The sequence below is a fragment of the Camelina sativa genome, chromosome 6 (genome assembly GCF_000633955.1).
Source record: "Camelina sativa cultivar DH55 chromosome 6, Cs, whole genome shotgun sequence".
Lineage (NCBI taxonomy): Eukaryota > Viridiplantae > Streptophyta > Magnoliopsida > Brassicales > Brassicaceae > Camelina > Camelina sativa.
This window is the reverse complement of record NC_025690.1, coordinates 14,957,708-14,978,315: the sequence shown is the minus strand read 5'-3', so window position 1 is coordinate 14,978,315 and position 20,608 is coordinate 14,957,708. Positions and strand designations below refer to the sequence as shown.

Below are 20,608 nucleotides of genomic sequence, written 5' to 3'. Positions count from 1 at the left end.
GTGTGGCCAGTGTAGCTGTAAAAGGCACCACCGCGTCCAAGTCTCCACTGTAAAACATCATTCGGAGACCCTTACCCATCAGCTCGTGAAGAAGAGGAATCATTGAGGCATATTTTTCAGTTTCGTTCCAGTCGGGATTCAATTCATAATTGCAATCAGCCCACGGGTACGGTGATTTCGTCGTGCTGGCAATGGCATGTATCGCTTCTTGAACCTTTCTCTTGTTAAGATAAGCATGTATGTAGTTTTTTACGCACGGATCAATGTCCATTATTGTCCTACATTTCTTGGGTTTGATGCTCGATGTGGAGTTTAGGCATATCGGAGAGTGTATGTTGGACAAGTCCACATATTGTAATTTAGCTTGGTGCATTGTATCAATATCCATGCACTTTTCCATATCTTCTGTCTCGGTATCTGTATTCCACTCGTTGCAGAGTTTAACGTTGTCCACATAGACACCACGACTCTTGAGAAATCCTTCGACAGAATCGTCTATGGCTTTTACATCGAGTGCTGGAGCACCAATCATCATACCTCGTAAGTTGATGAAGGTTTGGTTGTTACGGCTAAGGATAATCTGCGCAAGTTGGGGACCATGGTGGCCCGCGTAACTCTGACCGATGATGAAAATTTCTCTTCGTTTATATTCCGGAAACCTTTCAAGCCAATTCACCAAGAACATATAATTATCTTCTGCTGATAGTGTGTCCCCTTGCTCGGCAATTTGTTTTGCATCTAAAGTTTTTGAGTACGAGAATCCTACAGTTGCCGGCGATTCTAAGAACAATATGTTTGCCTCTGCATGTAAATCCAACATACGTGTAATTGCATACATACTAATCTCATTAACTATATATCTTGTGAATTTACACCAAAAATACGAAGTAATTAATAGACTTTGATAAAGTATATATATATGTATGTACTTACCGTTGTTCCATGAATAAGGATTGCGGAGTAGCGTTTTGCTGTCGTCTAGTACGCGGAATGGACCCATTCCTTTAAATGCCACAGATTGTAGAGATGAGCAGCCTGGTCCTGTATGTTTAATTCTCAATGATTAAGAGAAAAAACGATTTCCTAAAAAAAATAAACTAGATGGTAGTTAGAAGACTAATTATCTTTTCTAAGTTTTTAAAAGTCTGATTATATGAATTTAAATAGCTCCAATATAAAAAAAGAGTTTGTACGTAGAGGAATACATATTATCTATGTGTATACCTCCGTTTAACCATAACACGAGAGGAGTAGAGTTACTAGGTTTGACGGATTCCACGAAATAGTAGTATAAAACCCGACCGGCCGTTTCGTTCACAGCCACATGACCGCCGTACTGTCTGAAATTAACGTTAGAAGGTTGCCCGGGGAGCTTCTTGATTAGATCTTTCTCCTTTGGCGATAGGACTTCACCTGACGAACCAACTCCTAGCTTCGACCGGGAGAAATGGGTTTCGCTCGTACTATAGATTTGTGATGCCAGAGACAAGACTAGGAAAACACAAGCGGCCACGGACCAATCTTGACGTTTTCCCATTCTATTATCTTAATTGGACTCCTTTAAGAAATAGGGTTTAAAAAAAAAAAAAGGAGACAAAAGAATTAGACAATGAATGGCAGCATTTTATAGATTTACTTTTTGTTTCTTGACATCTATTTTTAATCACCTGTTAAACAACTTACACAATAAATCGGGCACATATAACTACCAGTGCACCATAGAAAAAGGATAACAATACTTTGTTTCAACCAAGCCATTGCATTCACATTTACAACTGTATTTTTTGAATAAAAGAAACATTAAGTTCTATTTATTTTTAAAGAAAAAAATAAAACCAACTGTAACTAACTTATAATGGACAAAACGTTGCTAACTAAAACATATTAAATAAAACTTATTCTGAACATAACACACACCAAAAAAATAGTGAAAATACTAAGAAGAAATTTGAGGAACCAATTTGTAATAAAAAAAAAACAATTATAATAGTAGTGGTAGATTATAGAATTTTAATTAAAATTTAAAACTAATTCTATTTTTGAATAAAAAAAATTTAAAACTTAGAGTAATATTATGAATTTGTAGATTTAAGAGAATCAAAATAAAAGAATATGAAAATAGTTATGATATGTTTTGATAATCAATATATTATAAGCGAGATAATAAAATGTGAAAAGAGAATGGTTGCAAGAGATGACGAGTATATACCATAAAATGAAGAAAAATTAATTCTGAAATATGTTAAACGAATAGATAAATTATATATATGCTAATCAATAAAATAAATTTGACATCTTTATAGATTTATATTTTTAATATTGACTAATTGTAATTATATTCAACGGTTCATGTTAATAATAAAAAAATTATAGTCCCGCTTGTTATAAATCTAGTATAGTAAGGAGTTTTAAAACGATCAGCTGATTATTATTATATTTCTGTTAGAAAAACAGTTTACTTTTTCATTAACTTTAGAGAATAGATTTTAAAACCCTCTATTTTAATTTGGGTTCTTCCATAAGTTGTAAAAAATAAAAAACAAAACTGTACTATATACTGTATAAATTGGATCAATGATATGGTTTATAAGCATGTCTTGAGTACATTGGTAATCTCATTACACATGGTACATGTAAGACGAAGAATATGTGTGAGCTACCGTGAGTCTGTGAGACTGACAATCTTGAGAATAGGTGTTTTGCAGGAAGATTATTAGTGTATAATTGGTGACTTTAATTAATGACACCTTCTTCATCAGTGATAAAAACTTCGGAAGGAAATGCTTTACAGAATATCATTAATGCACATGTATACGACACTACCATTTAGATCATATCATCTCCTTCCAACTTATTATTCCTTTTTCTTTTTCCCTTCCAAAGTTGAGTAATTATATTTTGAAATTGAATTTTTGATTAGTGAACTTCAAATATAAAGTAAAAATTAGGAAAATTAGAAACAGAGAAATATTTGAAAACAATTTACGTTTAAGATAGAATTTAGAGGTGGATATATAGAGTTTATGAGGTTGGAAATGCTTTTAAGTAATTTTCCACTCTAAACTAAAACATATAAAATATTTTTCAAAACTATTATAACTATTGTAAATTCACATTTTTGTTTAATTTAATTTAATTTGTGTGTTATTAAAATTACGGCAATCAAACAAAGCATATTTTAGAGTATTGGTTATAATTTCATATCCAAACTTATATGAACCAATAATTTACCATAAAATATTGGAAAGATAATTATCGATTTTAAATTATATACAGAAATCAATTTTAATTCGATTGCATAAATATAGAACTAAACATACCAACTTTTTTTGTTGGGACAAAAAGAAGCTATCATACCAACTAAAACGAAAGAACTTATTATACCAACATAATTATTGTAACAGTGTTAGTGCACAAGGATAAGTTTCATTAATAAATACCAATGAATAAATATCAATTTTAAAAGTGAATAGTTTCACTTATTTTCACACATGAATATATAAAATTTTGGGTAAAATTTCATTTTTTTAATAGCTATATTTTATTCTCAAAATCTAATTTGCGTAAGAGCAATTTAGAATGGATAGATATATAACTTTGGAATGGAATAAATTTGAGTATTTTTGAAATTTTTACAGAGTTTTAGACTATCAAAACATAAAATAATCTCTTATCCAATCTCTTAAGTCATATTTTATAGATAAGAATTTTTTTAATTGAAATACATGTTATCTACGGGTTTTGCAAATTCAACATGGCGAATGCAGATATTGCTCATGTGGTTTTCGGGTGATGAGTTTTCCACAAGTACAAAAATAGCAAAACCATTACAAGGTAAGCCTATAAATGTGGGTTTGTCATGCTATACAATTTAAGGTCATCGAGTTTAGGAATTTTAATCATTATAGCATATTTTATTCATTTTGATAGATAATTTTGAGAAATATAAAGAAAATTTGTATAATATCCACTAATTTGTAAAAGTTAATTATCCAAACAAAAATTACATGAAGTACGATTGTACGAGTATCCCATCCGAATCTTCTACCTATTTCTTTATCTATTATACTAAAATATACAATCTTAAATGGGTAAAGTATTATTAAAGTCACAGTTATGAAGTAGAATAAACATGACGTATATGAGATGTGACGGTTTTTTCTGTTCATATATAAACATTCTATTTTCATCTTATTTTTTTAATTGTAGTTGTTATACTTTTCTTCTAAAAACAAAACATATATAATCATTCTTTTCGTCTAAAAACAAAAACATATCAAATGCTATACTAATACGAGTTTAGACTATAAATGTTACTAATATTCGTTAAAAATATGTTTATAAACAGTATTCCGCATATACGTAATATATTGCAAACTTAATAATAACCTTAATTTTTGAAATCAACCCCACACGTACGTACGGATCCACTAATAAAAATTTAAATTGTATGAGATAAAATATATTTAATATCTGTAGCCAAATTATTTTAATTCAAGCTAAATATATTATTTTAGATTTCATTAATTATTTTAATTAGTATGATAGTCTAATAATTAAACCACAGTTATGAAATAGAAAATCATATATGAGACGAGACATACCATTTTTTCTTACTATTTTTTTGTCCCAAACTAGACATATTACCTTTTTAAAAAAAAAATAGTTGCCTTTAGTCAAAATAATAATAATAATAATTTTAGAAAATAACTCCGCAGGTACGATGCCAGTCTGAATCTAGTTTACGTTTAAGATAGAATTTAGAGGTGGATATATAGAGTTTATGAGGTTGGAAATGCTTTTAAATAATTTTCCACTCTAAACTAAAACATAGGAAAAAAATTTAAAACTATTATAACTAAAATAAATACAATTTTACAATAGGTTATGATAAGAACAAAAAAATGACAGTAATGGTAGATGTTAAATGAATAAAATCATAAATTGACCAAACCACAAAAGAAAACAAGAAAAAAAAATGGCTTCAAAGCGAAGCACTTGATTTAAATTTTTTAAAAATAAAAAAAAATCATTCCACGGGTCGACCAACCGTCTCGACCATCATACACGGGTTTCCAATGCTTAACTCATCCCACCGTCGTGACCTAACGGACTTAGTCAACCCCGTGAGCCACCCAACCACTTCTTCCATTTCCGGCCGTTTCTCTCTACACGTTCTCACACACTTAGCCGCCACCAATCCCAGATGATTCCTCACGCTTACATCCATCGGTGGTCCGATTCTCGGATCATAAATCCCACCGATTTTGCCTCTTTTTATCATCGGAATCGCCCAATCCACTATAAACGACGGCGAGTACCTAACGTCGATTGCTTTCCTCCCGCTGATTATCTCCAACAACAAGATCCCGAAGCTGAACACATCCGTTTTACTGCTTAATCTATCAGCCGTTACGTAATCTGGATCTAAGTACCCCATTGTTCCTGCAGGTGGTGTTGATTTCACTTTCTGATCGTTCACATTGCATCTGATCGCTAATCCGAAATCGCCTAGCTTCGCGTTTAGACTCTTATCCATCAGTACGTTTGCTGATTTGATATCTCTGTGTATGATCGGTGGCTCCTGTGAGTGTAGGAGATGTACCGCTTTCGCGATCTGGAGAGCGATTTTGACTCTCTTGCTCCAGCTCGAGATCGGGGCCGAGTTCGAAACGGAATCGGAGTGAATCACGTCGTATAAGCTCCCGTTCCCCATGAACTCGACGACGAGAAGCGGATCTTTGGAGTTATCGGCGCTAAAACCTAACAGATTCACGAACCTAGGGCTACGGATCCTGGAGAGAGTCTCGAACTCGTTGTGGAACTCGCGGCTTATTTCGCGAGATTTCGAAGGTCTCTTGACGGCGACGAGACGCGAACCGATGACAGCTTTGTAAACGCTTCCATGGCTACCACGGCCAAGGAGATTGCTGATGTCGAATCCACCTGTGGCTGATTCGAGATCGCGATGGAGGAAACGACGGAGCCTGGGGCGGTCTTCTTCGGTGGGAGATTCGGGAGGAGGAGCAGAAGAAGCTTTGCTGGAGGAAGATGAGACGGCGATTGCGATGGCGGATCCGGCTTTGCAGGAGAGGTAACCCATTGAGTTGAGAGAGCAACAAGGTTGAAGGAAGACGAAGACGAAGAAGAAAAGGGAAAGGTGTATTTGGGGAGCTTAATGGCGTGAGAAGTCATTTTTGTTAATTAAGGGAACAATTTGATTAGGAAGTGGAGGGGTCATGACTCCTTTATTAATTATGTCTTATTTTAATTATTCGTAAATCATCCCTCTAGTTTATTATCAATCTATTTACTACCGTATAACTAATAAATCGATCAATTTACACCCCTAGTCTTAAGCTAAAGTTTGTATTACAGCGGTCGAGATGCTACCACATGGCATTTTTAATTGTTTAGCGCGATGAAAGGTGACGATGGATGAGATGACGTGTAATAATTTTATTGGTTAGACACGTTGTTAAGGAGTGTTTAGTTTCGTATAAAAAAAAAACCTGAAACAAGAAGTGTTTATGAGTTTTGTAAAAAGGCAAAAAACCTTAAACCTTAGTTTTGTACTGATGAAGTCTAACGCCGGGAAGACTAATAAGATGCCGAAGATTAACTATTTCCGATGTATGTTAGTATTGGTGGTGATGTCGCTGGTGGGTTATTCGATAGCTGAGAAAGTTAATTCCACTGGGGGAATGGTTTGGTCTAGTGCGAGAGATGAGGCTGAATTGGTTGAAGATTCCGGTGTTGTGATCGGAGAGCAAGATCAAATCGACGGTGGATTCTCTTCACTTGATGGGATGTTACACTGGGCTATTGGTAATTTTATTTTTCACAGTTTTGTTTTCTTTAGTCTTTACAATTTTTAGTTTTTTTGGTCTAGATCTGATTGTGTGTTAAGTATCACCTATTATAATAGGTAACTCTGATCCTGCGACATTGAAGGAAGCAGCTAAAGATGCAGAGAAGATGTCTCTGGATGAGTTACAGAAGCGGCAATTGGAGTTAAAGGTGCAGACTTTGCAACTCTGGCCTTAGTTTCTGCTTGTTTTTTTTTTTTTTTTACTGGAATCCCAATCTGAAACTAGTAGTCTTGAGCAGGAGCTGGTGGAGAAGCTGAAAATGCCATCAGACGCGAAGTTGATGCAAATAGCTATAGATGACTTGAAAAACTCGTCCTTGTCTCTTGAAGATCGTCACCGTGCTTTGCAGGAACTATTAATCCTTGTTGAACCGATTGATAATGCAAATGGTAATTGGAATTGTTCCTTTGTTTTACATGAGTATGATCAATTGTTGTTGTTCGTTGAGTTTCTCATCATTCTTCTCTTTGTGTAGATTTGAGCAAATCAGGAGGGCTTAGAGTTGTAGCAGGAGAGCTTAATCATGATGACACAGAAGTGAGGAAACTAGCTGCGTGGGTGCTCGGGAAAGCTAGCCAAAACAACCCGTTTGTTCAAGAGCAGGTTTGTTTTCGTTGGACTTGTAAAGCTGTGTTGAACTTGAAGTATAAGCTGTCTGTAAAAAATCATGTTTCTTGTTCTGTGAATTTGGTATCAGGTTCTTGAACTTGGAGCTTTAACAACACTGATAAAGATGGTAAACTCCAGCTCTGTCGAAGAAGCTGGTAAAGCACTCTTTGCTGTTTCTGCCTTGATACGCAATAATATAGCTGGTCAGGACAAGTTTTATGCAGCATATGGATACATCATGCTTCAGGTAAATACATCATGTCAAGTTTTGTTCATCATTTCTCTGATTCAGAAAAAAACCAATCACGTTTTCTTCCTTCTGTAGGATGTGATGCGCAATGAGAGCTTGGATATTAAACTGAGACGGAAAGCTGTATTCTTAGTGGGTGATTTGGCCGAGTCTCAACTACAGAACACAGAGAAAGCTGAACTTCCTATTTTCAATGATCGTTTGTTCCTAAAGTCTGTGATCGATTTAACCGCTGTGCTTGATCTTGATCTCCAAGAAAAGGTAGAACTCTAACAGGACCTCATGATCTTTTTTTTCTCTATGAATCTTGACACACATCTCCTTCTCACATATGCTACTCGGAAAATATGTTTCAGGCTCTTACAGCAATCCAGACTCTTCTTCAACTTAAATACTCTGAGCCTCAGATTCTCAAAGAGTTCTGCGGGTTGGAAGGAGCATTAGAGAGAATGAAGCTGCAGCTGGAGGAATCAATGGCGGATGAAGACAAGAGAGACTATGCTGCAGATGTCGAGAGCCTTCGTGGTGAAGTGGAACTAATCTTCCGCCAAAAGCTTGGACTTTTATAAACCATGACCAGTAAGAAAGCAACTCCCTGTGCGTTAATTTCTGGTTGGAAAAGCTTTAGCTGTAGGAGTTGTAGACAAATCTAACTGTCTTAGATAGAGTTAAAGATGTGTAACTTAGGCGGATCCTACTGATCCGTTAAATTTTGCATGTTATTGCCTGGACTTGAGAGGTTTTCTTCCCCTCGTCTAATTCCATATCGTGTTTGCAATGTTTTTATCTTTTATGTGTAGTATTATAAACTTCCACTATTTGTTTGATTCATGTTCCATGTAAATCAAGTAGTTGCAGAAACATACATATTTTAGTGATAGGAACAAAAAAAATAAAAGTCACAATAGAGATCACTCAAGATTTGCAAATGGCAAGTTTAAAAAAGAGAAGCCATCATGCTCCTGATCTCAGCTGCAACCGTGCCTATAGATTTGTACTCTTCAATTGCTCTATCAGCTATGTTGCACCGCTTAAACTCTGGCAAGAACAGCCACAAAGCTGTCACTATCACAAAACCGAGTGTCAATAACTGACTGATTGCTGTTTGGAGTTTCCACCTTCCGTTAATAGTTTTCTTGATGATAATCTCCACAGTCGTGCAGAATCCGTGTATAAGGAAGAAGCACATTACCTTCCAATCTGGCCTCAACCGTCCCATGTAGAAGAAGATGAGCTCGTGCATTATCCCCGAGACAACGAACGTCCCAAAAATGGCAGGAACCCTTGACCAGTTCCGACCCAAGACGGAGAACAGCTGGACCATGGGATCATACACGGTCGGTCGTAGGATTCCAGTGACCATCAAGTTCCATCGTCTCCCCCAGAAATCTTGAAGTGATGTTGCGAGGTATGGCTCGTTGAACTGTGGCTCAAGCTCAAGATCGGACATGGCTCGAACCACAGCAGCCATGGCGGCTAGGATGAGTTCGAGGGTGATATAGATGTGGATCGCGTAAAGAGTCAACAGGGCTTTGTCAGGCAGTTTGCTGCTGTAATCATAGACTTTGATGAGAAGAACCAAAAGAAACGCCTTAATGGTATAACTCAAAGGACCCTCTCTGGATCCTCCTCCATGGGAGCCAGATTTTGGAGATTTAGGGCTCAGCTGAATCTTGATGGGTAAGCAAGAGACAGCTAAGAAAATAGGTAGAGATAGAGGTTTAGGGTCTGAAGAGAGAGGACCACGTCCTAATGCAAAGAGAAAGACCTTAAAATTAGCGAGCCAACCGATGAGGAAAGCCGTGATGCCGAGTAAATGTATGGAAGGTTTCATCAACAAAGGAACAATGAAGAAAAGGAGCAAAACTGGGATGATCAGAATCAGCCGTTGGATTCCTTTTGGAACCAATCTGGCAATGAAAAAAGTGTAACACAGTGAGATAATTACTAAACCCCATGCCTTAATGAAACTCACCATTTCTTCTTCTTGAATCTAAGTCTCGGTAAGGGAAGAAGATGATGACGATGATAAATAATAAATCAGTAAAAAATTGACACCAAAACGTGTTTGCGATAAATTTATGATAAAGACGTGTGATAATATATATATATATATGTATTAAATAAACCAATGAGAAAAGTCTTCTTTCTTTTATTTTTTCTATTCGAAAAAACAATTTGACAATTGACATTAAAGAACCAAATTCTCTTTTCTTTTCTTTAATATTAATCATTGGAGATATGGTAAAATGGCTTATTGGTTTATTCCATCGTAATTTTTTGGTCATAAAGATCGTTTCATCAAGGCAAAAGGTAAAATCATCATCGGCTCTTCTAAACTTTTTTTCTGTAATCTCAAAATCACAAAATCCTATCTATCTTTCAATTTGGTTCTTTCATCTTTGCAAGATTTCAGAAGACGACCAAACACTGTAAGATTTTTTCTTCATTGGGCCATCTCAAAACATTTTAAAGATTTGACTACTGTTGTATTCATCCACTATGTTAATCAGCAACATATTCTTCAACACCATCATCATCCCCTTTAACCTTAATAATATCACCCTAACTCTATGTCACAATTTTTGAATAGAACAGGTGTTTTCTTTGGCGATCTTGAAATTAGAATATATAAAAAAAGATGAATATGGGTGAGGAAGAAGTAGAAGTTTGGGGTGGAGCATCGAGAGGATGTAGCCACACTCACAGCTGTAACCCTCCAGGACCAGAAGATGCTTCTCACTCCCACACATGCTTTCACACTCATACTCATCTCATCATCCCTGTATAATACACATCTTTGCTTGATATATTTGATATTATGGTTATGATAATTTGAATGGATTGTTATGGAACATATGAGTATTGATATATTGCAACAGGATCAGCAAGAGAATGATCATTCTGACAGCAACAACAAGAAACGGTCGTGTGGGAACAGAGAGGCAGTGAGGAAGTACAGAGAGAAGAAAAAGGCTCGCACCGCCTACCTTGAAGACGAAGTTAAGAGATTGGAAACTCTGAATGAACATTTGGTTAGAAAGCTTCAGAGCCAAGCAATTGTGGAAACGGAACTCATCAGACTGCGGACTCTTTTGGTAGAGATACAGGAGAAGATTGATGGTGAACTTGGTGGTTTCTCCAATCAGAAGCAAAATAAGCAATGCACCGGTTCTGGTTTTGTGTTCAAAGAAGGTGACATCTCCTATGGTTCTGGTTTTGTGTTCAAAGAAGGTGACATCGCCTACTATTTGGTTTTAGAAGATGAAATTAGTTATCAATATTCTGATATGTTTGATTGAATGGCAATGGAAAGAAGAAGAACTAGAAAATAGCTTATAAAAAAGAGTGGTGATGATAGTAAGTAGAGAATAGCAGAAACACTTAAGTTAAACGTTTTACTCATGAATTTTACAAAACGCTAAAAACAACAAAACTTATAGAAATGCAAGTTTTTTAACAAAAATTTTAACACATAAATTTGAGAAATGTTGTGAATTATTAAAAACCACAAAATCAGGTTATCGAACAATGAATACTATTCTTTCTATACGATTTGTTTAACGTATGTGGAATGGTAACACAATGTAATCACACAGATGGATGCAGTGTGGCAACAAGTAATATATTATGTGAAGCGGCAAGAGTGGAGTGCGAGGATGGCCAAACACTTCATGATGCTGCCATTCACTCCTTTGTTCCTCATTCACCACCATTCTCACATTAAGCTTTTACGGGTTGTGGTATTGCGTATATATATATATACATTATGGAATTTAAATTAGGGATGTAAAGGTTGGAGTCCCATATAGTTAATATATATGCACAGATTGTAACTTACTCCACACATGTCTACTTTAAGGGTACCAAAACATATTGATGTACATTTTGATTTGGAATGAAGAGGAGGGGGATTGTGAAGTTTGTATGTACGACGATGATTGTGGGCTTAGAAAATCTTCGGGGGTCCATTTAAGATTCTCTACATGTGGGTATGGTGAAAAACCCAAGAAACGATATAAGATAAGGTAGGCATCATACATACATACATGTGTTTATCATATTTTTCAGAGGAAAATGAAATCTATTGGTGTGTAATGGACTGCTTCCCCAATCATTGAATTTTTATGCAATTTGTATCAAACATTTGCGCATAGTATTTTAGTAATCATTCTCCCATGTAAAAATTTAGAAGCGAATCAAATATTTATGGATGGGTCAATGATAAGGCCGCAATGTTAGATTTTTTTGGGTGGTAAATAATTAAGCAAAGAGTTTAAAATATTGAAAAACACACATACACATAATCATAGAGTGAGGTGTTAGGTGCCTCGGCTCCTGTGACTAGACTAGACCACTGCTTTTTGACACCCTAAAAATAAACTATTATAATCATTTGCTTTTTCCATTGTGGGTCATTCTTCTTTTACAAAAAGGTCCTTTGAAAAATTTTAAATTTTCAAAAATAATAATTCTTTTTTATCCTACATTAATTTAGAACAATCATGTCTTTTCATCTTTAATCCTACCCCCTCATGTATATAATATACTCCATATTTTGAATATCTTATTAAACAAAAAAAAAAAGTTTGAATATGTGAAAGTGAAACTACTTGCGTAAGATTTTTTTTTAATTATATAGTCCATTATAATCTATTACAGAATAAATATTTTAGTTTCATTGATTCAGATAAGAAACCTATGGAATTGGTCAACACATGCCATGAGATTATTTATTAAGACAGATTTAATCATCATGACACGGTTTTAATTAATTTCATGTGATTCAATGAAGCATGCAATAATGATTGAATCAAAATATTTAAGCCAGTACTGCAAAAAAAACAGTACTACTAACTAACTAAAATTTAAGTGTCTCACCAAACTAATTGAATAAAAGCAGAGAATTAAGCTGGACATGGCATGCTTTTTATGTTTCCCTAATTAGTCAAATTTCATCTTAAATGAACAATAACAAATCCTGCCGTTTCATTTTTTAAGAAATAAGCAAATTAAATTACAAGTTGAAAGATTACAAAAAAAAACCAGGTGTTTTATTTCATTTTTAAATTTAAAGTTTTAAACACAAAAGCTTTATATATACTTAAAATGTGTCCCTACCCCAAAAAAAAAAAAAAAAATAATGATGAAAATGAGAAAGAGACAGTAGGAGAGAGTGGGAGACCCCAGCCGATACAGCTGGGCTGCATATATATTAGTATCAATCACCGGCGCGTGAACAACACATCTCAACGGCAAAACGCGTGTAGCTTTGTGTCCGAATGAAATGAACAAAAAAAAAAAATTGGGGTTGTGTCAGAGAACGTGCACTACAACCATCTTTTGTTTTTTGTTTTTTTTTCTTTCTTGCTTTTAAAACAGTTTTATGTTTTTATTACACAATCTCTATCTACCTCTCTGTGNACTGCTTTTTGACACCCTAAAAAATAAACTATTATAATCATTTGCTTTTTCCATTGTGGGTCATTCTTCTTTTACAAAAAGGTCCTTTGGAAAATTTTAAATTTTCAAAAAATAATAATTCTTTTTTACCCTACATTAATTTAGAACAATCATGTCTTTTCATCTTTAATCCTACCCCCTCATGTATATAATATACTCCATATTTTGAATATCTTATTAAACAAAAAAAAAGTTTGAATATGTGAAAGTGAAACTACGTGCGTAAGATTTTTTTAAAATTATATATAGTCCATAATAATCTACAGAATAAATATGCTAGTTTCATTGATTCAGATAAGAAACCTATGGAATTGGTCAACACATGCCATGAGATTATTTATTAAGAGATTTAATCATCATGACACGGTTTTAATTAATTTCATGTGATTCAATGAAGCATGCAATAATGATTGAATCAAAATATTTAAGCCAGTACTGCAAAAAAAACAGTACTACTAACTAACTAAAATTTAAGTGTCTCACCAAACTAATTGAATAAAAGCAGAGAATTAAGCTGGACATGGCATGCTTTTTATGTTTCCCTAATTAGTCAAATTTCATCTTAAATGAACAATAACAAATCCTGCCGTTTCATTTTTTAAGAAATAAGCAAATTAAATTACAAGTTGAAAGATTACAAAAAAAAACCAGGTGTTTTATTTCATTTTTAAATTTAAAGTTTTAAACACAAAAGCTTTATATATACTTAAAATGTGTCCCTACCCCAAAAAAAAAAAAAAAAATAATGATGAAAATGAGAAAGAGACAGTAGGAGAGAGTGGGAGACCCCAGCCGATACAGCTGGGCTGCATATATATTAGTATCAATCACCGGCGCGTGAACAACACATCTCAACGGCAAAACGCGTGTAGCTTTGTGTCCGAATGAAATGAACAAAAAAAAAAAATTGGGGTTGTGTCAGAGAACGTGCACTACAACCATCTTTTGTTTTTTGTTTTTTTTTCTTTCTTGCTTTTAAAACAGTTTTATGTTTTTATTACACAATCTCTATCTACCTCTCTGTGTCTCTCTCTCTTGTTCTTCCACTCGTGAAAGACCAGAGAGTTTTTCTCCTGATCCACAAAGCAAGAACAACAACACAGAGATCCCAAATCCGGAAGATATCTATATATTCTCGTAAACTCAGTTACTCAGATCCACTGAAACTTAGAATTAAGTACGTACTTCTTCTCTTTTTCTCTTCTTAAAACTTGTTTTGATGATAGAGAATAGAAGAATCTAATAATATTGATGATGACATCTTTCTTTCTTCAAAAGGAGCAGTAACGGTCAGTCTTTCACCTGCAGCAAAACAAAAATTCACTCTTTCTACTGCTGCTGCCTTATTAATAATGTTCTTCTCTCCGCCACAGAGATTCTTCAAGTGTCGTCGATCCTTTTGACTTTTTTTCTTTCAGGTAAAAAAATTTACAGTTTTTTATTTCCTCATTCGAAAACTAGTAAACAAAAAGTTACGATTTTATTCTTTATATTCCATGTAAAAATTTCGGCATGCAATAACTTTCTTTTTTTCCTAAAAAAGATTTTACCTTTTTCCTTTTTTCTCCAACTCTTTTTATTAAAGTGTTAATTTTTTTTAACCTTTCTTCTTGTTTGAAGCACGCGAGAATTAGGAAACAAACAAAAATAAGAATATCNTTTTCACCTAAAGGTGTTAACTTGCAGCAGAGCGATGCTCAAAGGTTTGACCTTTATTCAACTGTTTTTGATATGTTCAGTTATATTTTAAGTGTGTGTGTGTTTTTTTTTTATAACTTGTGTAAATTTCCTGGGCAGAGCTGCTGCTGCTTTGATGTTAGGAGATGAACTGCAAAAGCTTGGAAGGTGGAGACCTGAAAGGATTGATCTTTCTGCTATGGCTTGTCCAGCTTCGAGACAGATCTATCTGACATTCCCTGCCGACAGTAGGTTCAGAGAGGAAGATGTGTCCAATTACTTCAGGTAATTTGCCAACAAAACACATTCAACTTCTCTTTAGTCTGAATGTATGTTCTTGTGTGTGACATAAGATGTTGTTTTGGTGGGGTGCNTAGTAAACTTTTTAATACTATTTTCTTCTTCTTATAAACTTTTGTTATTTACTGGTGTTTCGCAGGAATCAAAGATGAAAAAATTATAGTTAAGGTTAGTAAGTAGATAGGATTTGAGAATTAAGAAAGAAAAAAAAAACGTAAATAAACCCATTAGACTAAAATCCAACACAAGAAACCAGAGAGACCTCTTAACGACAACAACCTCTCTGTACACAAGACTACAAACACTCTCTCTACAAAAACACACCACTCTTTCCTTCTTCTTCTTCTTCTTCTCTCTACTACACTTATTTCATCTAATCCAAGAGAGAGAGAAAAGCCATGGATGGGTATGAAGCTACTAGGATTGTACTCTCTAGAATCCAAAGCTTAGACCCTGAAAACGCATCGAAGATCATGGGTCTTCTCCTTCTTCAAGATCACGGTGAAAAGGAGATGATAAGGCTAGCTTTTGGTCCCGAGACTCTTGTTCACTCTGTTATAGTGAAAGCCAAGAAAGAGTTAGGTCTCTTGAACGGTTCTAGGTCTCCATGGAGTCATCAAGAGGAGTTAATTAGCCCTAAGAACAACCGTGGCTCTTCTCTCAATCCTGCTTCTTTGCCCTTTTACGCTAATGGAGGAAGGTCTTCTAGGGATTTAACCAACGACTTCGACCTTTTGGATGATGTGAACCCAAGAACTGATTTTTTGGGCTCTGTGCATGCTAGAAGCGGTAGCTGCGTTTTGGACGGTTTAGGGTATGGTGGTGATTCTGATTTAGGGTTTGGAGGTGTGCCCTGTTCTTATTTCGCTAGAGGCTTCTGCAAAAACGGAGCTAGCTGCAGATTCGTACACAGTGATGGAGGAGCCGATTTGGTTGGCTCTCCAAGCAGAATCGAGCTTCTTAGGTCTAATTCGGTTCCTCCTAGACTTGCTCATCACTTCATGACTCGCTCTTCTCTCCCGTCTTTTTCACCTAAAGGTGTTAACTTGCAGCAGAGCGATGCTCAAAGGTTTGACCTTTATTCAACTGTTTTTGATATGTTCAGTTATATTTTAAGTGTGTGTGTGTTTTTTTTTTATAACTTGTGTAAATTTCCTGGGCAGAGCTGCTGCTGCTTTGATGTTAGGAGATGAACTGCAAAAGCTTGGAAGGTGGAGACCTGAAAGGATTGATCTTTCTGCTATGGCTTGTCCAGCTTCGAGACAGATCTATCTGACATTCCCTGCCGACAGTAGGTTCAGAGAGGAAGATGTGTCCAATTACTTCAGGTAAATTGCCAACAAAACACATTCAACTTCTCTTTAGTCTGAATGTATGTTCTTGTGTGTGACATAAGATGTTGTTTTGGTGGGGTGCAGTACTTTTGGACCAGTTCAAGATGTGAGGATACCATATCAGCAAAAGAGGATGTTTGGATTTGTGACATTTGTTTATCCTGAGACTGTTAAGAGCATTCTCGCCAAAGGAAACCCACACTTTGTGTGTGATTCAAGAGTTCTTGTTAAGCCTTACAAGGAGAAAGGCAAAGTCCCTGACAAATACAGGTACTATACTAGTAGTAGTAACTCTCATACTTAAGTTAAGCCTGATTGTTCCATGAATCCTTGTGTTTACCACCCTTTTTATCCGTTTGTGTAGAACTAACCAAACAACGGAGCGTGAATTGTCCCCAACAGGCCTTGACTCTAGCCCCAGAGATGTGTTAGGTAAACAAACACTAAAACTTGTTTCTTTTTGTGTTTACTGAAGAACCATTTTCTCTCGCTGCCATACTGATTTGGTTGTGGTGTTAGGAGGGAGAGGGTTTTATAACAACAACACCCAAGATGTGCTGTGGAGAAGTAAGTTTGAAGAAGAGATTCTTGAGCTACAGAGCAGAAGGCTGATGAATCTGCAGCTTCTTGATGTCAAGAAGCATTTCCAACTCAATTCCCCTACCAACATTCATTCACCGAATCCTTTTAGCCAATCACTTATCTCTCCACGCCCTTTGTCCGTGATCAAGAGAGAGTATGAAGGAGGAGAGAAAGGGAAAGGAAGTTCTAAAGAAGGATCTGATGATGATACAATGAATCTACCAGAGAGGTAATGAGTTTTCTACAAGGAAACTGTTTGTGTGTATTTGAATCTGTGTGGTTGAACTTTTGGGGAGTTGTTTCAGGTTGGAGGATAGCTTGCCAGACAGTCCATTTGCATCGCCCGCCCACCATTTGCTTATGTTTGCTGATTCTGCAGACAATAATGGATCAGATTTATGGTCACCTTCTTCTGATAATGATGATAATTCTACTCCTTCCACACTCTCTGAGTCCTTCAACTCTTTCAACTACCAAATGCCGAGGTTTTTAAGATTCAACCACACTCTATGTTTATGCTATCAAGTAAATGGTATATCTAACATTGCGTTCATGAATAATCTCAATAGGTTGCAGCCGATTGGTATGTTACCCGGTAGGGGTGGACCAACCTGTCGTGTTGGGATATAAACAAAACAGGTAAGAAGAGTATAGATGAATATGGATGGTGGAATACAAAACAACAATCGTGTTAAAGTTAACAGTTTATTTTCATTGTTGTTGGTTGCAGGAAGAGAGAAACAGAGGAAGTTATAAAACTGATAATATAGAGACTCTTAATAACCAAAAAAAATGCAGAGGTGTAAAAAATAATGCAGGTAATTTGATGTACGAGATAGAAGTAGAGAAAGAAGGAAGATTGTTGTACCATTTCTCTAGTTTTAATGTGTAATGTGATGATGGACCACACAAGATGATGTAATATGAATATGATATGGTATGATATAATATATATATATAGGACAAGAAGTGTAATCTCTCTAAAGATATACAAAAAGAAAGAGAGATTATAATTTGAGTTTGAAAAGTCAAATGTGTTCTTGTCCTTGCTAGTTGTTACCCTCTCACTCTAACTACTCCCCAACTTGGAAACCCAGAGATATCAACTTTTGGTGATTTCTTTCTTCAACTATAATCTTTGTTTACTAGGTTTTCTACCCTCGTTTATAAATGCAACTTTGTGAGGTGGAAAGTGTGAAAAAGACTAGGTGATGTATCCATGGTTATTACCGTGATTGAAGGCAAAGAAAAGATGAATGTTAATGGACATATTGCATGTAATTCGATATCATCATTATGTGTATTCTTAATGATTTAGCAAAAAGCAAGGACAGTGTAGTGTGTGGTGGGGCACGCGCGAGAGAGTGAGTGCCAAGAATTATAACACAACATGACAAAAATAGTTTTGTAACTTGTGGTCTACTTACAACTATGTCGCTTCTCTTATGTGAAAGTTGGAAAAGGAAATGTTTCAATTCATTATATCACTCTCCAATGATCAAACGAGTGCCAAGGCAATCTTTCATGTATGATGTGAAGGCCATCTTCTTGCCATGGATAACTGATTTCGTTTAAGGTAAAACTGTTAGTATTGGCTATTCCAAAAGTTTGAAATGGTTCGAAATTAGTTGTGCGGAACTTCACACTTAATGCTGATTATTTTTTGGTCAATTTACACGAAATTATTACAAACACTTGAAATTATATAAAACAAAAGGAATAAAAACAACTTCGAAAATAGAAAAAACAGGAGAGAAAATAATAATGGGATCCCACGAGCCAACACACAGGCCATGTGGTGTGGGGATGTATATTTCAGAAGTTGTGTTTTGTGGAGACATGTCCACATATATACTCCAAATTTCGGTTTAAAAATATATCTGTGTAATTTATAAATCAGATGATACGTGAAATGTCAACTTCATGATGACTTAAATTAGTTTTATTGCTAACTAATTTATCCTATCACCAACTAAAAACAATTTTTTTTTGGACATCAAATTTTATTTCACTAAATTATCGAAAATATATAATGTTTTCTCTAAAGATTATATATATGTGTATGGTAGACGTAGTTGCTAGAAGCCATAAATCTATATTAACATTTTTAAAGTACATTTTGTGATATGTCATTTAAGTTTTGCTTATTTAAAAATTTATTTATAATATTAACCCCAAAAAAATTCTATAAATAACATTGTAGAGAAACTCAAATATAAATCTTTCTTAAATCGACCAACATTTGTTACATTTATTGCCATAAAATGTTAACAATATCTATACATTTTGATTTTTCCAAAAACAGATATACTAATTAAAGTTTTAATCCCATAAAATCACCAAAACTATCTTTAGAACTTTTGTTTGTATAGACTTTCTATAAATATTTTTCCTTTACATATTTTGATTGTAAAATGTAGATTTAGTCATCTACATTACTTGATTTGAGGTACTTAGGAGTTGATTCCTTAGATTTCTCAAATTATAATAAATAAAACTAAATAATTATCCCGTGGTGTTTCTATAAATTGAAGTACATTTGGTGTCCTTTAAGTTATACTTATTTACAAAACTAATCCTTAAAAAATTGCACATACGAAGAGAATCAATTAGATTCCTAAAATGTCTCTACATATTTGGTTTATAATTTCTTAAAACAATTTATATATTAAGAAATTTATTACACTTAATAACATATGCCAAAAATATCTATACAATATTTTTTTTCTTTTAAAAACTCTAATATTCAGTAATAACTATACTGTTTCATATGAACAATTAAAACTTTAATGGTTATTAATATGCTGATAAAAAATGCAAAAATAATTATTTCACGGGTTAAATCTAATAAATTGGAGTATTTATAATATAAATTAATATGCAGTATACTGCAAAATAACTTTTATGAATATAATTCTTTCACGGGTTAAATCTAAATAACTTTAAACTTACGGATTAAATTATAAACACTAAAAGTTTAAAAATATAATAATGTAAGAATAATTCTTTCACGGGTTAAATCTAAAAAGCAGTAAAAATTTATATTTTTATAACCATAAGAATTTCGATACGGTACAAATGTAACATTAGTATAAATAAAACTAAATAATTGTCGCGTGTCTGCGGTATACAACTGATCAAATTTTACAATTAACAATTAAAATACAATTATACAATCTTAAACACTAAATAAAAGAAACTAAATTAACAAACAAATACAACTTTTTAAAATTTAATTTTTTTTGTTGTAAAAATATTGTCTCGCGGTGTACCGTATGTTTAAATCTAGTAGAAATGTAGATTTAAGTTTTTTTTTTTAATTGATCGTCTCCACTACAATACACAGACGTAAACTTACTGTTACGTAAAAAGATACCACTAGTAAATCTCACTAGATAAACTTATGAAAACGGAGATAAGCACTCATATACTTTGTACATTTGCCAGATTGATAGCATCTTTTTGTTTTTGGGGAGTGTTTTAGTGGAAAAGACATAAATTTTCTAAAACTGACCAAAAAT

At 34.4% G+C, this 20,608-nt stretch overlaps 6 protein-coding genes across 12 annotated transcripts in view; 3 read left to right on the top strand and 3 right to left on the bottom strand.

The window, feature by feature from the left end:
• The window catches only part of LOC104791449 (serine carboxypeptidase-like 39), an 8,168-nt gene extending 6,591 nt beyond the window's left edge, over positions 1-1,577 (bottom strand). The window contains 3 exon segments of the mRNA XM_010517344.2: positions 538-801; positions 934-1,041; positions 1,225-1,577. Of these exon segments, the coding sequence (XP_010515646.1) occupies positions 538-801; positions 934-1,041; positions 1,225-1,537 (685 nt within the window). The 5' untranslated portion in view covers positions 1,538-1,577.
• LOC104791448 (serine/threonine-protein kinase-like protein At3g51990) lies at positions 4,961-6,361 on the bottom strand. Its single transcript, XM_010517342.2, has one exon. It carries the CDS (start codon positions 6,101-6,103, stop codon positions 5,030-5,032), a length of 1,074 nt encoding a protein of 357 aa, XP_010515644.1. The 5' UTR covers positions 6,104-6,361; the 3' UTR covers positions 4,961-5,029.
• Positions 6,516-8,533, top strand: LOC104791447 (hsp70 nucleotide exchange factor FES1). Its single transcript, XM_010517341.2, has 7 exons — positions 6,516-6,828; positions 6,929-7,020; positions 7,111-7,261; positions 7,348-7,475; positions 7,570-7,728; positions 7,807-7,992; positions 8,088-8,533. Exons 1-7 carry the CDS (start codon positions 6,531-6,533, stop codon positions 8,298-8,300), a joined length of 1,227 nt encoding a protein of 408 aa, XP_010515643.1. The 5' UTR covers positions 6,516-6,530; the 3' UTR covers positions 8,301-8,533.
• LOC104791446 (acyl-CoA--sterol O-acyltransferase 1) lies at positions 8,627-9,792 on the bottom strand. Its single transcript, XM_010517340.2, has one exon. The coding sequence runs from the start codon at positions 9,707-9,709 to the stop codon at positions 8,669-8,671; it is 1,041 nt and encodes a 346-aa protein (XP_010515642.1). The 5' UTR covers positions 9,710-9,792; the 3' UTR covers positions 8,627-8,668.
• Positions 9,898-11,663, top strand: LOC104791444 (basic leucine zipper 24). 5 transcript variants are annotated; one of them, XM_019226933.1, is made up of 5 exons: positions 9,898-10,044; positions 10,141-10,163; positions 10,330-10,516; positions 10,614-10,965; positions 11,331-11,663. In XM_019226933.1, exons 3-5 carry the CDS (start codon positions 10,373-10,375, stop codon positions 11,456-11,458), a joined length of 624 nt encoding a protein of 207 aa, XP_019082478.1. In that variant the 5' UTR covers positions 9,898-10,044; positions 10,141-10,163; positions 10,330-10,372; the 3' UTR covers positions 11,459-11,663. The 5 variants fall into 5 exon arrangements, with proteins under 5 accessions (XP_019082478.1, XP_010515640.1, XP_010515639.1 ...); XM_010517338.2 differs by lacking the exon at positions 10,141-10,163; XM_010517337.2 differs by having other exon boundaries at positions 9,898-10,163; positions 10,325-10,516.
• On the top strand, positions 14,188-17,873 carry LOC104791443 (zinc finger CCCH domain-containing protein 46). 3 transcript variants are annotated; one of them, XM_010517335.2, is made up of 10 exons: positions 14,188-14,371; positions 14,503-14,612; positions 15,311-16,240; positions 16,335-16,499; positions 16,590-16,775; positions 16,870-16,937; positions 17,025-17,316; positions 17,393-17,572; positions 17,657-17,726; positions 17,818-17,873. In XM_010517335.2, the coding sequence occupies exons 3-9, from the start codon at positions 15,570-15,572 to the stop codon at positions 17,715-17,717; spliced, it is 1,623 nt and encodes a 540-aa protein (XP_010515637.1). In that variant the 5' UTR covers positions 14,188-14,371; positions 14,503-14,612; positions 15,311-15,569; the 3' UTR covers positions 17,718-17,726; positions 17,818-17,873. The 3 variants fall into 3 exon arrangements, with proteins under 3 accessions (XP_010515637.1, XP_010515636.1, XP_010515635.1); XM_010517334.2 differs by having other exon boundaries at positions 14,479-14,612; XM_010517333.2 differs by having other exon boundaries at positions 14,473-14,612.